Raw genomic sequence first — 17,853 nt, 5'->3', positions numbered from 1 at the left:
CCCATCCACTAGGTGGCAAGGGTTCATTCACTGGGGGATAAACCTGCCAGAGCGTGACGCTGTCCGCTCATCCCCGTCTAGTCTCACTATTAAGATTATGTGATGTTATACCTTGACTTCACGAATGTGTTCATTGCATGGTTCTGTAAGCACAGGGACATCTTGTCTTACGGTGGAAATCAAAGACAATTGTACTTGAACCATATTTAAAAGACATGGACTGTACTTCTGTTGGTAAAGTCGTTGCCTGCGGAGTGGAAGACCGGGATTTGATTCTTCGTAATGGCGTTTGGATTTCTCGCGTCTACACCAAACCAAATAATACTGCATTCGTTTCCTAAACCTGCTGTGCGCTTTGAGTTGTTACGCTGCGCTGTGCATTACTTTGCCTTGCTTTATGTTACGATAGTTGTATTGGAAAACGTTGTACTAATGGTCTGATTTTATTTCAGGTATCTTTCTGGCAGTGCATGAACGAGACACTGGAGGGTGAGTACACGACACTGTGTGGTGATCAGTTACACATGATCATCACGTCCTTAATGTACACTCTGATTGAACACAAAATTGACATCTGCACTTGAAAAGCGTTCTGGTACGAGCCGCGTTATGTTACGGCGATGCCAACAACGTGCCTGTGGATGTTGTGTTTTCGAGGCTTCAAGAAACAACCCGGCTCATACGAAAGCCAATTATAAGTACAAGGATTGGTATCAAATTATAAACATGTTATTCGAGCTGCCAGTTCAAGAATAAGGCAAGGGTGTCCCTTTGTTCGGCGTCGTATTTCTGACGCCTTGAAGACCGTGTCATTACAACGGTCACGTTATAGAATCGACGCCTGGCGTCGTGACGCTTAACGCCGTTACGCCTATCATTGCGAAGAGTTTGATGCGCCAGGTTTAATGCACGCAAGTCTGCCGATGACATGGTAACCTGACTGTTAAACCGACGCTGGGCGTCGCGACGCAATGCAAGGCCGCCAGACATGTGACTAAAGCCCTCGGGATGTAATTGGAAACGATGTAAGAGTGGCCGGGCGTCGATTTTGTGAAGTTTCTCTCATTGTTATCTCAAGGCCTCAGTCACATTCCTGTTAGCTTGTGATGTCGCGACGCTCGGCGTCGGTTTTCTAGTTTGGTTTTCAGTATCATCTTGAGACTTATCTGCCATAAATTTTACGTCATTTGAGGGCTTCCCGACGTCGGCGTCGAATCTATAACATCCTGCGCATTGTTACTGCTATGTCTTAAGTCATGTTTGTGGCGCGTTGAATTGGCGCCGGGAAGACCTTGTCATTACAATGTTCACTATTTTATGGAATTGACATATTGGGCAGGTTTGGACGTGTTTCTACTGTGTGACTGACTGGCTTTTACAATGCATTGGCTCTCCGTTCGGTTGACTGTCTTTGTTCGCGACCTTGTGTCACAGCAAGTCATGGCTTCGTGACTCTGGAGTGAGGTAGTGTTTAAGTAGCTGCTGCGAGATGCAAGATAGCCGTGAGTTATGCGGTGGGATGCTGTGTTTACGACACACGCGAAACGTAAAGCGACGGCTGCGTCATACGCCTCTGATGCAGTGTTACCGCAGAGGTACATCCATTATTTTCAAATATTCAGCACTCCCATCAGGCCTTTCAGGCTCCGTCATATGTGCGAGAGAAATTTATGTTACGGAATGGGTAGTATTAGTCTAAATGTTTCTAAAGATTTCAGTCTTTAAAACTTTGTTGTAATCCTAGTAGCTGTTTTGAGCAATGAATTTACATCTGTTGCTTTGTGTGTGAATCAGAGAACGAGTTTATTTATTTTATATCAGGAGCCCACGTATCTTTTAGGTAATTTTAGATTTGTAAGATTTGAGGTTTCACAGCGGTGAGTATGAAGATTCCCGTCTTCTGGGTTGTTGGGCTGTGTACTCTGGTAGATGTTAACCAACGTTTCAGAGGTCATACTACCTCGGGCATCAGGGCAGTATGACCTCTGAAACGTTGGCTAACATCAACCAGACTACACAGCGCAACAACCCAGAAGACAGGAATCTTCGATTTTAGATTTGTTTAAAAATTTTGTAAAATGTGGAAATGATTTGTACCAGAGTTGATTTGCTCTAAAATAACAGATATCTGAAGTCATAAAAATAACTAAATATATAAATAGGTGCACAAATTCTGACATTACTTAATAAAATTGTATTGAGGTGACACCAAACAATTTCTTAAATTTCACCGCTCTGTGAAGACTTTCTTGGGTCCATGTGCGTTGTAGGCAGACGAGTCTTGTGTGGCACTGCATGTCTGAAACCGATTCCATAATTGATTGCGGTGATGTTGGTAAGCCTGCCGAGAACTTCTTCAAGTTCTCGGCAGGTAGGCAAACATAAACGCAGGAGACTGCAGTGGTCATAATACGAGCTGTGGGGAGTCTGAGGGTAAAATGTTATCAGGCCACAAACATTGACCTGGCCCACTCACTGCTTCTACCTTTTCAGATCTTTGCCACTTTATCTCGTGTGGATGCTCTGTAAAAGTGGCACATTTTTCACCGGAAATCAGTCTCCAATCTGCCTTTTGCACCACAATGCCGCATGACACTCGAACGGATCTTCGTTTCTTTTGAATGTCGTGGAGAACTGACGTATAATTCCGTTAGTATTCATTGGGCGGTTGGATTTTACATCATTTAAGGACGTTATATTAACTGCAGAGTTAATCAATTGTCAAGTAACATACGGGGATTAAAATGTACGGTAAAAGAACTGAAGATAAATGATCGTGCTATTACGTTGGTTATCGACGCTTTCAGTAGCTTAGATCAGTGGTATTCAACCTGGGGTACGCGAAGACATCTTAGGGGGTACGTGAAATTTTTTTAAAAAATATATATCTTATGATAAACACTGAATAATCAGTAATGTAATTTATTTAATTTATTTTAGATGTGGATTATATACTATGTATAACTTGAATTATACACCAACAACTTTGGGGGTACAAAGTTAGAGAGAAATTACATCTGGGGGTACGCGAACAAAAAAGGTTGAATACCACTGGCTTAGATTATACTGCGTCGATGGTAGGATAGTCAGTGAACAATGAATTGGAAAGGATGTGAAAGGAAGCGTTCGTGGTATAATTTAAAGTGTAATACCATGCCTTAATTTACCTGGGGATCTGAGGAAAATAGCGTAAAGCCTTTTAAGATACCCGGTCTCCGGGTTGGTCGTGGCCCGTTTGAGTGCACTATCAAGACACTTAATAGTCCTGAAGAAAACCACATTAAAGCTGAGGTGTGTAGCAGTTGAGTCTGATGTTTTTACTTGGCATAGTAGCAAGAGACATTGGAGGATGAGGCGGTTGATTTTTCCTCTCGTCGTAGACAATGGACCATTCCTCTGCCTTCGTATTCCTCTGTCGTGTATAGGCAACCAGCTGTGCAATTTATTAAGCCCTTTTGATTGCGAGCAGCAGGGTTACCGCATGCTATGATTTTGTTGATAGTGGCTTCCGTGGGTGACATGTTGTGTCCGCTTACAGTACGTGGCCGCTGTGGGACACTTATCTTCAGATTTTATCCGGCTCGGACTGTAAATACGGATTCTCTTGTCCTGTCGTTTGTGAGCACACTGCTCTTCGATATTTGTTCTGTATGTACGGAATATTTACTGAATTTATTAATACAATGCAGAAGAGAATGAAACAGAGAGGAAACATTTTGTACAACAGAGCCACTTCTGACCCCTCCTACAAGGTTGAATTTGGTGTGAAAAAGCAAAATCCGCTTTAGGTGGAACACTAATTTATCGTAAAACTGGCGATTGGTCGTGGAGATTCCAATGTCAGGAATACGAATGCAAGTAATTTTTACTGGTCCTGCATTACACGTTCGGAATATACGCCTGCATCCAGACATGGACCTAATTATAGTGCTTTCATTTGGATGTTACTAGTCACTGAGAGGCAGAACTGGACACCAGAGTTTAGGAAATAGAGCGTCTTGTGGAAATTAGTGGCACACGAATGATGTGTGTTTTATTACAAAACATATCGTGCTGAAATTCCAGGTTTTCACGGCGGCGAGTATGAAAATTACCCTCTTCTGGGTGTCATCATAAGGATCGTCCTGATGATGGAGACAGCAGACACCTCTGAAACGACCGCAAACTTCTGTAGGACCACATGGTGCAATATCCCACAAGACAGTCATCTACAAATATATTAATTTCTGTTAATATTAGCCGACATCACACAACAAAGTAATAATACGTGGAATGCTGTAACTGTAACCACTTCATGTCGATACAGTACAGTTTAAACTCACTCTGCCGTGAACATCCGAAATTCTACATCGGAAACCTCTGCGGAGAGGAAACACACGAAGTTACAAATTGTTTTGTGATTGTTTGAGGAAATAACTTAAATCGCATGAATTGAAAATAAAGTATTCAGGAAAATGTTTTAACTAAAGTGAGAAATTTCGTATAATCTATAAATATAAGTTACGAACAATGTGGTTTATAGAGGTTATCGATAAGGATTTGGAAACGAGGGAGGTTATAATTGTCCGAACATTGAAAACGGACGGAGAGCCAAAATATGCAGACACAATTTTTTGAGAATGAAACTGTTTGAACTTACTACTTAGTAGACCGCGAATGAGATGGAGGAGAAACAGATTTTGAGAATAGGAAGTCGGTGGAGCTGGTTTAGAATTGTATTCAGTGGCTTGCATAGGGTTCTCCTATATGAGAGTCTGTTGATTTTAAAAGATTCTGCACGGTGCTGATCTGACACCAACAAAGGCTGCTGAGAACAGATGCCAAACAAGCGGTTCACGCGAACTGGTTCATTCACCTGCATCTGTAGATCTCTCAGCCCCATTACTATGAGACTTCTTGTTTCAGAGATCAGTAAAGGTGAGGGCTGGTCGGGGCGGGCATGTTGCCCTCTGCCCCAGTCCGAGAAATGTCAGCACGCATGCGTTACCGCGGCCAGGAGGCAAGATTTGGTTCAGAGTTGCCGTCAGAGCGACGAACTCGCGTTCTTCACTTGCCTCGACAGACAAGAGGTGAGTCATTCATCATGGCATCCATGTTGACACAGACGCAGCCTCAGTAATTTCCTCACACGTTGGTAACAGTGTTTCAGCAACATATTGTGTGAAACCCGAAATCTAAATGTAGATTTTGCCCCTGCTGCCATGTTTTTATTTTGCATTGAAAAGAAATATTACCGCAAAACATGCTTATATTTCGAAGATGTTAAGGCCCTACATGACGTTATTAGTGACTAACCAACTAACTACTATCACCGAGTGGAGTCCTTAACTAACAATATCTGCTCATCTGGTTAAGAAATTCCACTGATCCTACCCCGAGTGAGATGGATGCAGTCTGCAACTTCATATCTTATTTACGTAATATACTTCCATCTTAATATTATCCGTCCATCCACCTCTAGGTTTCATATACGCTTTACTCTCGACATTTTGTACAAATTTTTCATATTTTCCATATGCCCAACCCATCTCATTGCCCTTCTACAACCACCTCAATTTATTGATACTGCCATGCCTTGTGGCATGACATTCGTGTAAGAGGGAAGCATACAACTAGGCATAGTACAAGCTTATCTTTTTTTGTGAAATATGAAAGCTATCATAACACAGAGCAAAGTGGAAAATTCCTCTCACATTCCCCCACCTTCCCATTCACGAGAACTGGTATTGCCTAATGTGGTTGGCTGCTCCTTCGGCAAACCTGTTAAACAAGACAGTATAACTGACATGAATGGTATGCAGTAGTGTCACAAGCACTCTGAGGTGCCTGATGTGTGGTGTTGTATGATGCTACAAAAGATTCAGTCTGCGTGCAGCCAAATCTGAGTTCTTCAGTCTGTTACTAAACACCAATCACAAATTTGTGTTTAAACTTGTACTAATAAGATATAGGAATTACATGAAAAGTTTTGTATAGACTTGTGAGAAATAATGAATTATTTTTTATTACTGCAAGTAATATAATTTGTCTGTATTCTGTGATATTTCAGAAGTGATAACATTATTTTTAACACTGTCATGTGCTGTTAGGGGTTCCAGGCACTTAAACTGCATGCTGAGGTTGAAAGAAAATGATCCTAGTCACATATCTGTTGATTCTATTACCAGTGAATCCAAGGTGGAAAGAAAAGTAAAATCGACCTTTTATTTTTTATGTTGGTCGTTGTTCATAGGTTAGTGAATTCAGGCCAGTAGCTCAGTTGAAGCAAATGAGAAATGCATGCAGAGTTTAACAGACGTAAATTTCTTTGTTACTTCTTCTAGGTCGTATTTAATTTCATACTGTCCGATTCACAATTTCAGATTGGCGAAGAGTGTTGTGGGAATGCAAAGACAACTGAGTGCCACCAAGCCTGCAGAGCCATCTTCAGGTCTCAGCTGACACCAAGTCGAGAGGCCCGCAGTTCTGTGATCGAATCCTGTAGTGACCAGAGCCCCAAAGTTCTGCAGTGTGTCAAAAACTTCACTCGTGTCACTCCAACCACTAACCCACACAAGTGTAAGTATCACCTGACATCGAGAATTGGTTGTGTCGAGAAGGAATTTATCAATATATGACATTTTTACACAGTAGAGAACATCCATTGTTCATGACGACCATTGATCTTATGGCATTATTTACCGCAAGTTAAGCAAGTGGCCAGTACCCAACTATGTTTACGCATATATTTTTATAATCTCTTGTAACTTGTTCAATTCATCTCCTACAATATGGGGCTTAACATTGCAACCATGGAGAGCCTGAAAAAAGGAGTGTATTATTGTTTAAGCTTTTATCTGAATGAGAGAATTACGAATTTCTTTGGTTAGAGAAGAACCGCAGAGACAGAAATTTTGACATCATAAGAACTGTGCCATCGGAAGTAACAGTTCATAAGACCTGTAATCTGTTTCTAACACTGGATGGATTGTGGGGATGAGAACTGATCCATTAGTGAAATCTGTAGGTAGTGAGTGAATTTATTGATAAATTGACTTACCCTATTATGATATCTGACAACATACTGACAGATTGATTAATGAGTAGCATTAAGACCAGTCATGAAGGAAATTATCATTTTATTTCAGATCTACACTGCTGTGACAAGGCAGGCAAAAAACAGTGCAGGGACTCGTGTCGCCGGATCCTTCGCATCAAGACCACAGGACAGGAAATTGTTGACAGCTTGCAGGAAGGAGGTTGTGGCCCACCATTGCCTCATGTAAGTGTATGTCTTCCAAGTTTTCTTGCATTCAACAAGTATTTTAGAAACAGAGGGCTGATTACACATTCATTATAATTCTTAAGCTGCTACTTTAAAACCCTTTAATAGAGTTGCACTTTACCGACATTTCAGAGGTTCTTGCTGCCGTTATCATCAGAGCACTGATGATAAAGGCTGAGATTGCTGTCAGTAACCATGATGAATATGAGTTATACCAATGTAAATAATTTTCTTTCCTTTATTTAAATCCAAAATTCTTATGGGTTTTATCTATTATATAAATGTAGAGATTTCAACTCCATGCAATTTTGGACATCCTGAAACTACCACCGATTGCCCCAGGCTAAAAGAGTCATCACCATCATTGTAATTTGCAGGATGTATTGTGGCAGTGCTTTCTTCAGAGCTCAGAGTCAGCTGCAGGTCCAACAACAGTTGAAGTATCACGAATTGATCGCATGGGCATGGACTCTGCCAAACTGCACTGTTGCTCTAAGGCAGAGAGTCCCACCTGCAGGCGGCTGTGTCTGAAGACATTCTCTAATGAATGGACTAGATCATGGGACGAGTTTGATCGAGAGTGTTTGTCAGAGCTTTCTGAAGACAGTCTTTTTCACTGCATTGATGAAGGTAATGTGTGTACATTGAAACAGGTTGTGGGAAAAGATTTTTCTTAATTTTTAATGAGAGCCTTCATTCCTGTTTTACCAAAATTTTAGTTTTTTTCTTGATATGTCATCATAATTTTCATAGAAATATTGTAGATGAAATTCTGGAATCAGCTGGTGAGGCTGAAGTTTCTTCTATCACATTTATTTGTATGTTTGGACACATGCTTGTATAGTACCCTGAACCTTACTGAAAGATCTGCAAGGTGTTTTAACTTTAACAACCCATTTACTTGCAGAGATGATGAATACCATTTGCATACTTGTTTATTTTTCTTCTTGTTGCATAGACAATAAGGAAGCATCATCTTCTGTTCTGTAAGACAATACAATTAAAATGTATACCCTACCAACAACAACACTAACCAAAAGTACCTTTTTTCTTACTTACTTTTTCCATACACCCTTTAAACTGCATTTTGATGTTTATAAAAGTACCTCTTTTCAAAATATCGTAACTTTTCCACCTTTAGCCTGATGACAGCAATATCTGTGATTCATTGTATCAGGGATCTATTCTTTTTAAACATTTTAATGTGAAACAGACAGTTTTGTTTGTTCACTATCCAATTGTTATTTAGCAATGATAAAGTATTGGTTAAAAATGCATAAATTATTTGGTTAAATTTTCAGTTTACCTGTTCCTGCAGTGATTTGACAACTTTACTCAGAAAGTTCAATTTTGTGTTGTTCAGTTGAGGAACCATGTGAACTGGGTTGTGAAGGTCTGAGTTACTGCACCAATTTCAACAACCGACCCACAGACCTCTTCCGCAGCTGCACCCTTCAGGCTGATGATGCTGCCAGGTATGACGTTGCGCTGTGGCAGCAACAGGGGTACCTGGGGCTTCCTGGCCTGCAGTTGCCTGTTCGGAATATCTCGCGGTGCTCGCCCAACATGTGGAAGGCAGTTGCATGTGCCCTGCAGATCAAACCTTGCCATAGACACACTCATGCTAATAGAATCTGCAGGTAAATGTCATGTAGTAGTCTGATGTATGTAATTTTCTTTGATTTCCACTGCATGAGGCAGGATAATTATTTTCCTAAATGTACTGTACATTGGTATCACACAATTTTAAGACTGATTTTTTCTTTTTTACAAATTAATAGTTATATTTTTACGATCTGTTAACTTTTATGAGCTGTGCATCACAACATTTGTGCAGTCCATCTGGCTGTACATTGTGGCATTATACTGCTAAACCATTATGCAGCCATGCAGCTATTGCCAAGTGAGGTAGGTAGTCATATAATGGGTATGTCACATGCAGACCTCCTGGCAACCCTCCCTCTGCATTTATCATCATAAAGAGGATCTCCCATGTTTTAAGCTCCACAGGAAAGGAGTTTCCCATTATTCCTTCAAATCCTATTTATGAAATATATTCAGGCCACTCAACCATCTCTGATTTGATGTTATTTTTCTCTCAGAGGAAATACCTCTGCATGAAAATTATAGTATTTGTAAATTAGCAATAACTAATATCCATTTCTTGTGATAATATAACCTCACAGGTTTGTTGCCCTTTTGTCCGCATTCAGTTCTTTGATAGTCAGTACATTGGTCTGTAAAATGGAGAAAATTGATATTGTGGGTCTGTATCACTACTGTGCAGCTAAGAGTAAGAATTTGTTTTCAGAGAGGATTGCTATGAGTTGCTGAGCCAGTGTATGGACTGGTCACGTATGCCCACAGGCCACAATGCGGCATCTCTTTGTTCCCGGCTTTCTCCAGAGAATCCTGATACCCCATGCATCTCGCTTCGACCGTTTCTTGAGCCTAGTGACAACCCATATTTGCAACCACAAGATGAGGTCACATCACCCTGCAAGGGTGATCCTTGCAACAACAGCGAGGTGTGTTCTGTCAACAGGAATTGTGCTACTGGTCGACCTTGCCTGCCCTACCAGTGCTCACCAGGTGAGTAGACTAAATTGTTGGGAAGCAAGTGCATGTCTAATTTTAATTTTAGGAGGAAAAGTTTGTTCATTTTTATTCTGAAAGAATACCGAGGAGAGTTTATCTCTGGTTGCCTTCTTATAGTTTTGAAATATTTGGCTATCCTAGTTTTAGGTGCCAACCCATCTGACCGACTAATGTGTATTAGGACACTTTTCGTAGGGATGAAGGCAGTCTGCATGCAAATAAAGTTCATCCAGTCAGTTTCCTCCAGTGTGAAGGCCTTAGGAAATGTGGGTCATTATCAACTTTATTCAGACGAATCCATTTGAAAGAATATAGTAATCTGTAATCTTAGTTCTTCACAGTACTTCTCATCCCCCATTGAAATTATAGTGTCTTAATAACTTCCAGGCTGCAAGCTCGGTGAGGTGTCTCAGTATCTCGTCCCTCAGGGTTCCTATGTGCGCATCCCCCTTGCAGCAGGACAGAAGGGTTGCCTCAAGATATGCCAGTGTTCACCACAAGGAGTAGTTGAGCGCTGCCAGCTCATGCCTTGCTACCCTCTGGACTCTTGTTGGCTTGGCAATCGTAAAATTGGTAAGCAGCTGCGAAACATTATGGTTGAAGAGCAGCAGTGTGGGATGTAAATTACTTTGGCGAAAGAACAAATGCATAAAAAAAAGGTACAGAAAAAGCCTTTAAAAAGAGATCACTTGAAATATATATGGCATGCATAAAAGTTTAATATTAAGATCTGCATTACAAAAATGGATTATAAAGGTGTGAACTGTACTGAGCTGGCTTAGGGCAGGATATGTTGGTTTCATATGACAGGAAATTTGATATCAGGCAAATAATTATGAAGCGCTAAAGGAAGGCTCTGTACCATTGAATCAATACGGTATTTATTCATATCTGGTGATTTGTCACTTTTATCTGTACTATATGTTTTCACAGAACTACTTAAAAAATCACCAATCTGCACCTCATAATGTTGATTATATAACTCAATATAAACTAAGAGTTTTGACACCCAGCACACAAAAAAACATATTTTTTAATAAATTTTTTAATTAATAATGTTGATAAAATTAGGACTGTATATTGCCCAAACTTACTCTTGCTGGATCATGATACACACAACATCAAGTAGGGACTGTTCCAGTAATGAATGTAGTGCATCTGTTGCAGAGCACAGCATGTGGTTCTACATGGACTGCAACATATGCAGTTGTTATGCTGGTGAGATCACTTGCAGGAAGAAACAATGTGAAGTGACATCCCTTGGAGGACTGGACCCTGCATACACCAGCTTACCTTGCAATTGCCCCCCACACCATGTTCCAGTTTGTGGGCGCAATGGTGACACATATCCCAGCTCATGTCTGGCCCGGTAGGCGCTTGTCTTGTGTGTTTCTTGCTTGGTTTTATAATTTCTTCAGAAACGCTTATATGTTATGACATTCAAGATTTACATGGCAGTGTAAATGTGGATTGTGGTCTTTTGGATTATGGTACCATGTGACATGTTAAATATAATTCTTAACAGCAGTACACATCTAAATCTAAGTTGTTCATGTGACAGATGTGCTGGCCTGAAGGACGCAGATTTCGAGTTTGGAAGTTGCTCTGAGAAGGATCCTTGTGATCCTAACCCTTGCAGTGATGACAAGCAATGTATTCCTGCCAGGAAAGTGTGTCTGTCCTTGTTGCATAAGCCATGCCCACAGTTTCAGTGTGGTAAGTGCGCTTATTTCTCTCATTTTGTACCACTTAATTATCAGTTTGCCCAAACCTTTGTCCAGTTTCAGTCTTTAGTGTACAGTGAAGCAGAGCTGTGAAAATATTTCAGACCATGGGACAGCACAGAAGTCACTGGGGGTTGTGAACACTTCAGTCTTATAGTAAGATGCTGATATACTTTGTGGGAGTTCAGTTGATGAAATGGTGGATTTAAAATATATTTTTGCTTTGTGTCTTCGTTCCATCCGTACACATGAAACTCTAAGTACTGAACATTTTTAACTAGAAAAATAAAAAAATTGGTTCCCTTGGATTTTTATCATTTTAGCAAAATGTAAGATTGCAATGAGTCTCCCGTAACTCTTATCAATAAATATTCTGAATGTATTAACCACCATCATTTGGCAGTTGGAATTATATTTGGGCCTCCTAGCATTACACACCGTGTTGTTTGTTATGTATACAGATATCACTGCTTATTGTTCTAAATATCTATGTATATCTTACCACTGAACTATCTCTGCTTGACGTGCAAGATATGAGAAACCTCTGCACTGTGTCGTACCTGTTAGTTTTGTAGGGCCACTTCTGTAACCTATGACCTGCAGCTGTCTTTGTAGGATAATAATCTGCAGTAAATTGTTGTTTATGATGGTAAGAACTCGTCAAGAAAGAAAGAAAAAAGGGTGGATGCTTTGTTTTTTATTTTTATCATGGCTCTTTGCTGTGAAATTTGTTATTGTATGATCTGAATCTTTCAAATTGTGTAAAAAATATATCACAACTCTGATTGTGGTTTCAGTGGATGTTACTGCACCCTGCACAAACATGCCTCATGATCCTGTGTGTGATACTGATGGTCAGGAGCACCCCAACGTATGCTATTTGATTCGCTATCGGAAGGCGCTTGCTTATACAGGACCCTGTCTTGTAAGTTACTAGCTGTTCAGTTTATTCCATTATTTGATACACAAATTCTGCCCATTACTATAAACTTTCTACTAACCCATTATTATCTTGTGGTACAAGAATAATTGTTGTAATATTATTTCTTATATTTATTTTAATTTAATTATAGGTGAACTGTGAAAATGATGGGCCAGTATGTGGTATTGATGGTGAGACCTACCTCTCTGAGTGTGGTGCTCATGCCAATCTAGTGAGTGTTGATTATCGAGGTCCATGCATTGCTGTTGGTTTAATAGGAGATCAAGCAAAACTGCAGTGTAGTGACAGTACTGTGAAGTGCCTTCCTCTGGCCCGTCTGGGGTGTATGGGCATTACCCCGCCTGGGGCATGTTGTCCTGTATGTGGAGGTTCTTTGCGTTTACTCTACAGCCAGAAGCAGGTGGACCGTGCATTATATGCTCTGCGAGGGAATGCTGTAAGTGCTCTGACTGTAAAGGCAGTGCTGCAGTCCCTTGAGCGTCAAGTTCAGGTGGCAGAGTGTGCAGTTCGTGGTTACCTCACTGTCGAGATGGATCTATTTGTGTTGGTGCAGGCCGTAGGAAGGAATCCGCCCTCAGAACTGCAACTGGAGGCATGTGAACGTGAAGCAGAGAAGCTTGCAAACTTAGTGCAGGGTGCAAGTCCACGTGTCCTTAGCGAACTTAGTCTGAGTTCTCTGACAACAGCAACAATTGTGCACATTCCAGTACGCAGTTCTGTAGTAAATGTGTTACCATTACACTGGGTCTTTGGTGTGGTACTAGTCTGCCTCATATTTATCTTCTCATAGCCACTCACAAGTGTCTATTGGGACCTAAAAAGTAGGGAAACATTCCAGTGATGCTCAAGTGCACACCTGAGTAAGAGAGTTGAATGCTCAAATCTTAGTCTCACATTTCTAATTATATCACTGCTGAAACCAACAAATGTATTCCCAACTGATTTATATGTACAGTCAGTGCTTCTACATTAGGTTGCATACCATTGTAATATATTTCACTTTGTTCAAACTTAGCTATCAAATTACAATAATTACCTGTGTTATACTTAGTAAAACCCAACATGTTATAGGGCCTCTGATGATGACTTGAGAGTTATCTGTAGGGACCCTATAGGGGTTGAAACATGTCAGACTTTTAATGAGTGCAATACTAGTAAATGCTGTAATTTTATGGTTATGTTTGAACAAAGTACAGTCAGTGTTCCTTACACAGCATAACTTTTCATTGTAAGAGAATACATACAGTTGACTAATTTGTACAAAAACTGTGATGTGCGAGGGGGGAAAGAGCAGCAGAACATCAACACACATTGTGCCTGGGCCTTTACAAGTTTTCACTGCCTCAAATTTCAATCCACTTTTCTATATAAATCTGTAACAGGTTTTGCTGTATAAGGAATGGAAATAAACAGTGCCACTGTAAAAATTTCTAATTGTTACTGCGGAACAGTAGCAGAATTGCAGTTTTTGTTGTAAACATTTACATTTTATGGCCAGTAAATTGTTGAAAATTATAGTTGATAATAATGAGCTCCTAGATAATGAGAAGAAAGAAAGAAAGAACACAAGTTGAGTGTTCAGTGCACTGTGATATACTTCTGAGAGCAAGGAAGTGATAATGACATCAATACCAAAGATGTACATACATAAGTAATCAAGGACTGTATAAAGTGTATATTGACAATATGTCTGTGTGTGTGTGGGTGTATGCGCGCATGTTAGATGGGTATCCTGTACATTAATGATGCAGATCTTGAGATCTTGTGAGACTATGATGCATATAATGTTTTTATTTAATATTTGTCTTTGCTAGTCTTGTGCCAGGATTTGAATCATGTGTGCTTATGTTTCAACCTGGTATAGTCAACTGTTTAACACACATTACTAAGCGAGTTTGTTAGTAATACCAAAACCAGGGAGTTTACTCAAAACTAATGTTTTTTATGTTATTAAATACATTGCATATATGGAGGTAATTTAAGAGGTTGCATTAAGAACATATTGAAGTACCATCTTTATCTAAATGTCATACTTTTTTCCTGAAAATGTTGTATTAAAAATCCCTGTTTGCATTTATAGGGTCAGTTGTATCTGGAATGTTGACCTTTGCCAGGAAATCAAGGTGTTATGTCAGTGGAAGGTTTCACAACATTGCAAACTTCAATTTGTATGTAAAAGAATAGGAATAATTTTCTTACTGCAGGGATACTGTTGCCAAGATGCAACATCACTATATCTGAGTACACAGTGCATTATATACTTTTCTTCACTGCTCAATAAATTAACGTAACTGTTACATTCAGATGGTGGTATCACCTGAATTGTATGGCACACATCAAACCATGCTTTTATTCACAAAATCTTCATTATATTTCTGTTAATTTTTGTTTATACAGCACCATGGCACTTAAATTTGCAAGTGAATGGCATTTGCTGTATTTTTTAAAATAAGGGAACAGCATCTATAAAATGTTAAAATTTGAACATGTATGATGTTATGCACAAATTTAATATAGCCAGAGCAGATAACAGCTGGATCACAAGATTTAAACATCGGTCAACACCAGTGAGCAATTGAGTCTAATTGTTTCTTTTAAGAATGTGAATTGTCAGTACATTTAACATGTTTCACATTGAAGGTAAGACAGCATGGATATTTTAATAATATGCAGAATGTTTCATATTACTAATGATCAGCTCACATAAAAAACATCCAAGGATAGTGCATAAATATCTATTTGGTGATCAGTTCATAAATGATTCAGATATTTCTTTCTTAATTAGTAAAATACAGACATCCCTTATGCAAGTGCTAGTTGTTTGATAGTAAGATGGTAATCTGACCCCTTTAAAGTTCAGTGGTAGCACTTTAACTATCACTAACTCTGCATTTCATAATTATGCATTTTGTATGGTTCTTGCTCTAAACATCAGTTATTTCCATAAACAGTATTAACCAGTTGATCTTTGCAATGGTGAAGTGTTTGTTTTCTTTATGGTATGGACAGAATTCTTAAATATTAATGAAATATGCTTTGGGGTTATATCGTGGTGCTACATTTACAGTTCAAATCATGTAGGAAAACTGAAAGACTGACCATGTCAACCAGATACAACTGAAAATACAAACTTGCATGACTGTCTATAAGCTGTTGATGGAATGATGTCCATCACAAACTTAGTTACCAAGATGATATTAATTGGGCTGGATTCTGGACAGCTTTACATTATCTGTTTGACAATGAAAGCTTCTATGTTTTCTGCTTTTATGTCCTACACTTACAGTAATGAGCCCACCATTTGATTCAGTACACAAACTTTGACTGAATTTAATAAGAAATGTGTGTGTTACAATTTCTGATCCACAGTGGACTTCAGAATCCCTTTCTTTGTTAGATATTTGGATTGAACTATTGGTGTAACCTGCAGTGTAATAAACGTGAGCTCAGTATCACACCATGAAAATTAGAGGTTAATAAGTTTGTAACTGAGCAATATCACTATGATAACTTCTGTATTGCATTTTATAATCATATGAACAGTACAATATTTGTAAATATCACTTAAACACCTTGTACAATAGAAAAAAGTTTATTTTCTGTGAATCTTTGTGCCAATTTTTTTTATACCATCTTTGTTCTGTTAGATTGGATTCTTCTAAAATCAGGTTTAAAACTATGAACCTAACATATATGCACAGCTATAAGAATTTTACAATATGTTTTTTCTTTCAGTTAGTGTCTTCCACAGAAATGGACTGTTTACTAATGTTTTGTTGTATACTTGATTAAATTGGGAGATTCTACACTGAGTGTATTCAATAATCTGTGAGAAGAAATTACTGTGCCAAATGAGAAACTTTGGTATTCTCATACATTTAACAGTGTGTATGAATATTTGTATATGGTGCTTGTAATAAATGTTGACTTGTCTCAAGATCACAGTTTTCCAAAGAAGGTGATGTGTCTATAATTTTTAACATATTTTACATGCTGTCCTGCAGTATTTTATAGTAATAACTCAGTGATGAAATATCCAAGAAGTTTTGAACTTGCTGTTTCTCATGAAAATTAAATTATGTAAAAATTACACAAGGCTTCAAGACTAAATAAATTTGAAAATGTATGTAAGCAAGATGCATGTCATTATATCAAGTGGCCTTATGTACTTCTGTAGTTACATTTTAGTAAAACTTCAGTTTACGCAGAATAGCCTAAGAAGTGGTCATACTTCTACAATCAATATCTGCTGAGATTTGTGGTTCTCATGCCAGTGAAAATGTCAGTTGTGGTCTTTGAAATGTTGTTAGCCACTTGCAAGATTACGTGGCTTCCCAACCAAGAATACCACAATCGACAATAACTCAAGGCATGGCAATGTGAAAACTGGATTTTACCAGTTCCTTTGATAACTTGTTGCCCTACTGACCTCTAACCTTGGTCATTCTTATAAGTCATGGGCTAACTGGATAACTCCACTTAAGTTGTATAAGAAGTGTGCAGCCACTGTTCCACACTCTGATACCATGGGAAGCCTAATTATGTACAGGAACCCCACAAAATTATGAAACTCATTTACACTGATCTGTCCTAGAGTCCTATATCTGGTGCTTTTGGTAGGAAAACTTCAGTTTGCAGACTTTTATTTATATTATCTGACATTTTGAAAATAATGTCTTTGTTAGTCTGTGCATTAGAATTAGTTCTCTGCTTTAGTGGAACTCAAACTGTATGTGATGTCCTTTTTTTTAGTATTTTTGCAAACATTATTTCAAAAAGCTCTGAGCAGAATGTTTTTAAGTGTGCTGAATTTTGGTTTCAGTTACAGCTACCAGCTATGCTATATGAACACAGAAGGTAACGAAAAGTTTCTCATGTGGACAACAACAACATGCAACATTATTTCACAAAGAGTAATTCCTGATGATGTATACTGTTCCAGAGATTTAATTTGATTTGTGTAGTCCAGAATTTGACAATGAGAACTGAACCAAACTTGAACAGGAAGTTAGGGTCCATACAGTAACACACAAAAGTAGAAGTTACTAAATAAAGAGTGCTGAAATTTTATCTGTGAAGAAAAAAAAAGCCAAAGATATTTATAACTTCTGCTGATGACCCTACATACTAACTCTTTCTATCATGGACTGTTATGTGGTCTGCAAAATTACCTTGTGATTGGTCACAAAACCACAACGGAATTACCAGACACCAACCAACCAACCAACCAAGAGCTTAGCACCCTTGCTTCGTATTTGGGTGGTCCGAGGTTCAACTCTAGGGCAGGAAATTGGTCATCATGACTTTTTGTGGTCTTCCTCAGT

General features: G+C 38.9%; 1 protein-coding gene across 2 annotated transcripts in view; it reads left to right on the top strand.

Annotated features, from left to right (window-relative positions):
- Positions 1 to 16,486, top strand: part of Reck (Reversion-inducing-cysteine-rich protein with kazal motifs) — a 104,522-nt gene extending 88,036 nt beyond the window's left edge. For both annotated transcript variants that reach the window (XM_022060668.2, XM_022060667.2), the window contains exons 4-15: positions 453 to 489; positions 4,906 to 5,069; positions 6,363 to 6,558; positions 7,128 to 7,261; positions 7,642 to 7,894; positions 8,628 to 8,904; positions 9,576 to 9,856; positions 10,250 to 10,435; positions 11,030 to 11,231; positions 11,424 to 11,578; positions 12,384 to 12,511; positions 12,660 to 16,486. In XM_022060668.2, the coding sequence (XP_021916360.1) occupies positions 453 to 489; positions 4,906 to 5,069; positions 6,363 to 6,558; positions 7,128 to 7,261; positions 7,642 to 7,894; positions 8,628 to 8,904; positions 9,576 to 9,856; positions 10,250 to 10,435; positions 11,030 to 11,231; positions 11,424 to 11,578; positions 12,384 to 12,511; positions 12,660 to 13,319 (2,673 nt within the window). In that variant the 3' untranslated portion in view covers positions 13,320 to 16,486. The remainder of the gene's footprint in view (positions 1 to 452; positions 490 to 4,905; positions 5,070 to 6,362; positions 6,559 to 7,127; positions 7,262 to 7,641; positions 7,895 to 8,627; positions 8,905 to 9,575; positions 9,857 to 10,249; positions 10,436 to 11,029; positions 11,232 to 11,423; positions 11,579 to 12,383; positions 12,512 to 12,659) is intronic.
- Positions 16,487 to 17,853: the final 1,367 nt, after the last annotated feature.

Source organism: Zootermopsis nevadensis, unplaced genomic scaffold, assembly GCF_977971745.1.
Source record: "Zootermopsis nevadensis isolate Lab colony 2312 unplaced genomic scaffold, Znev_1.0 Znev_ptg000030l, whole genome shotgun sequence".
In the NCBI taxonomy this organism is placed as follows: domain Eukaryota; kingdom Metazoa; phylum Arthropoda; class Insecta; order Blattodea; family Termopsidae; genus Zootermopsis; species Zootermopsis nevadensis.
The sequence above is the reverse complement of the archived record's forward strand: the minus strand, read 5'-3'. Positions and strand labels throughout refer to the sequence as shown.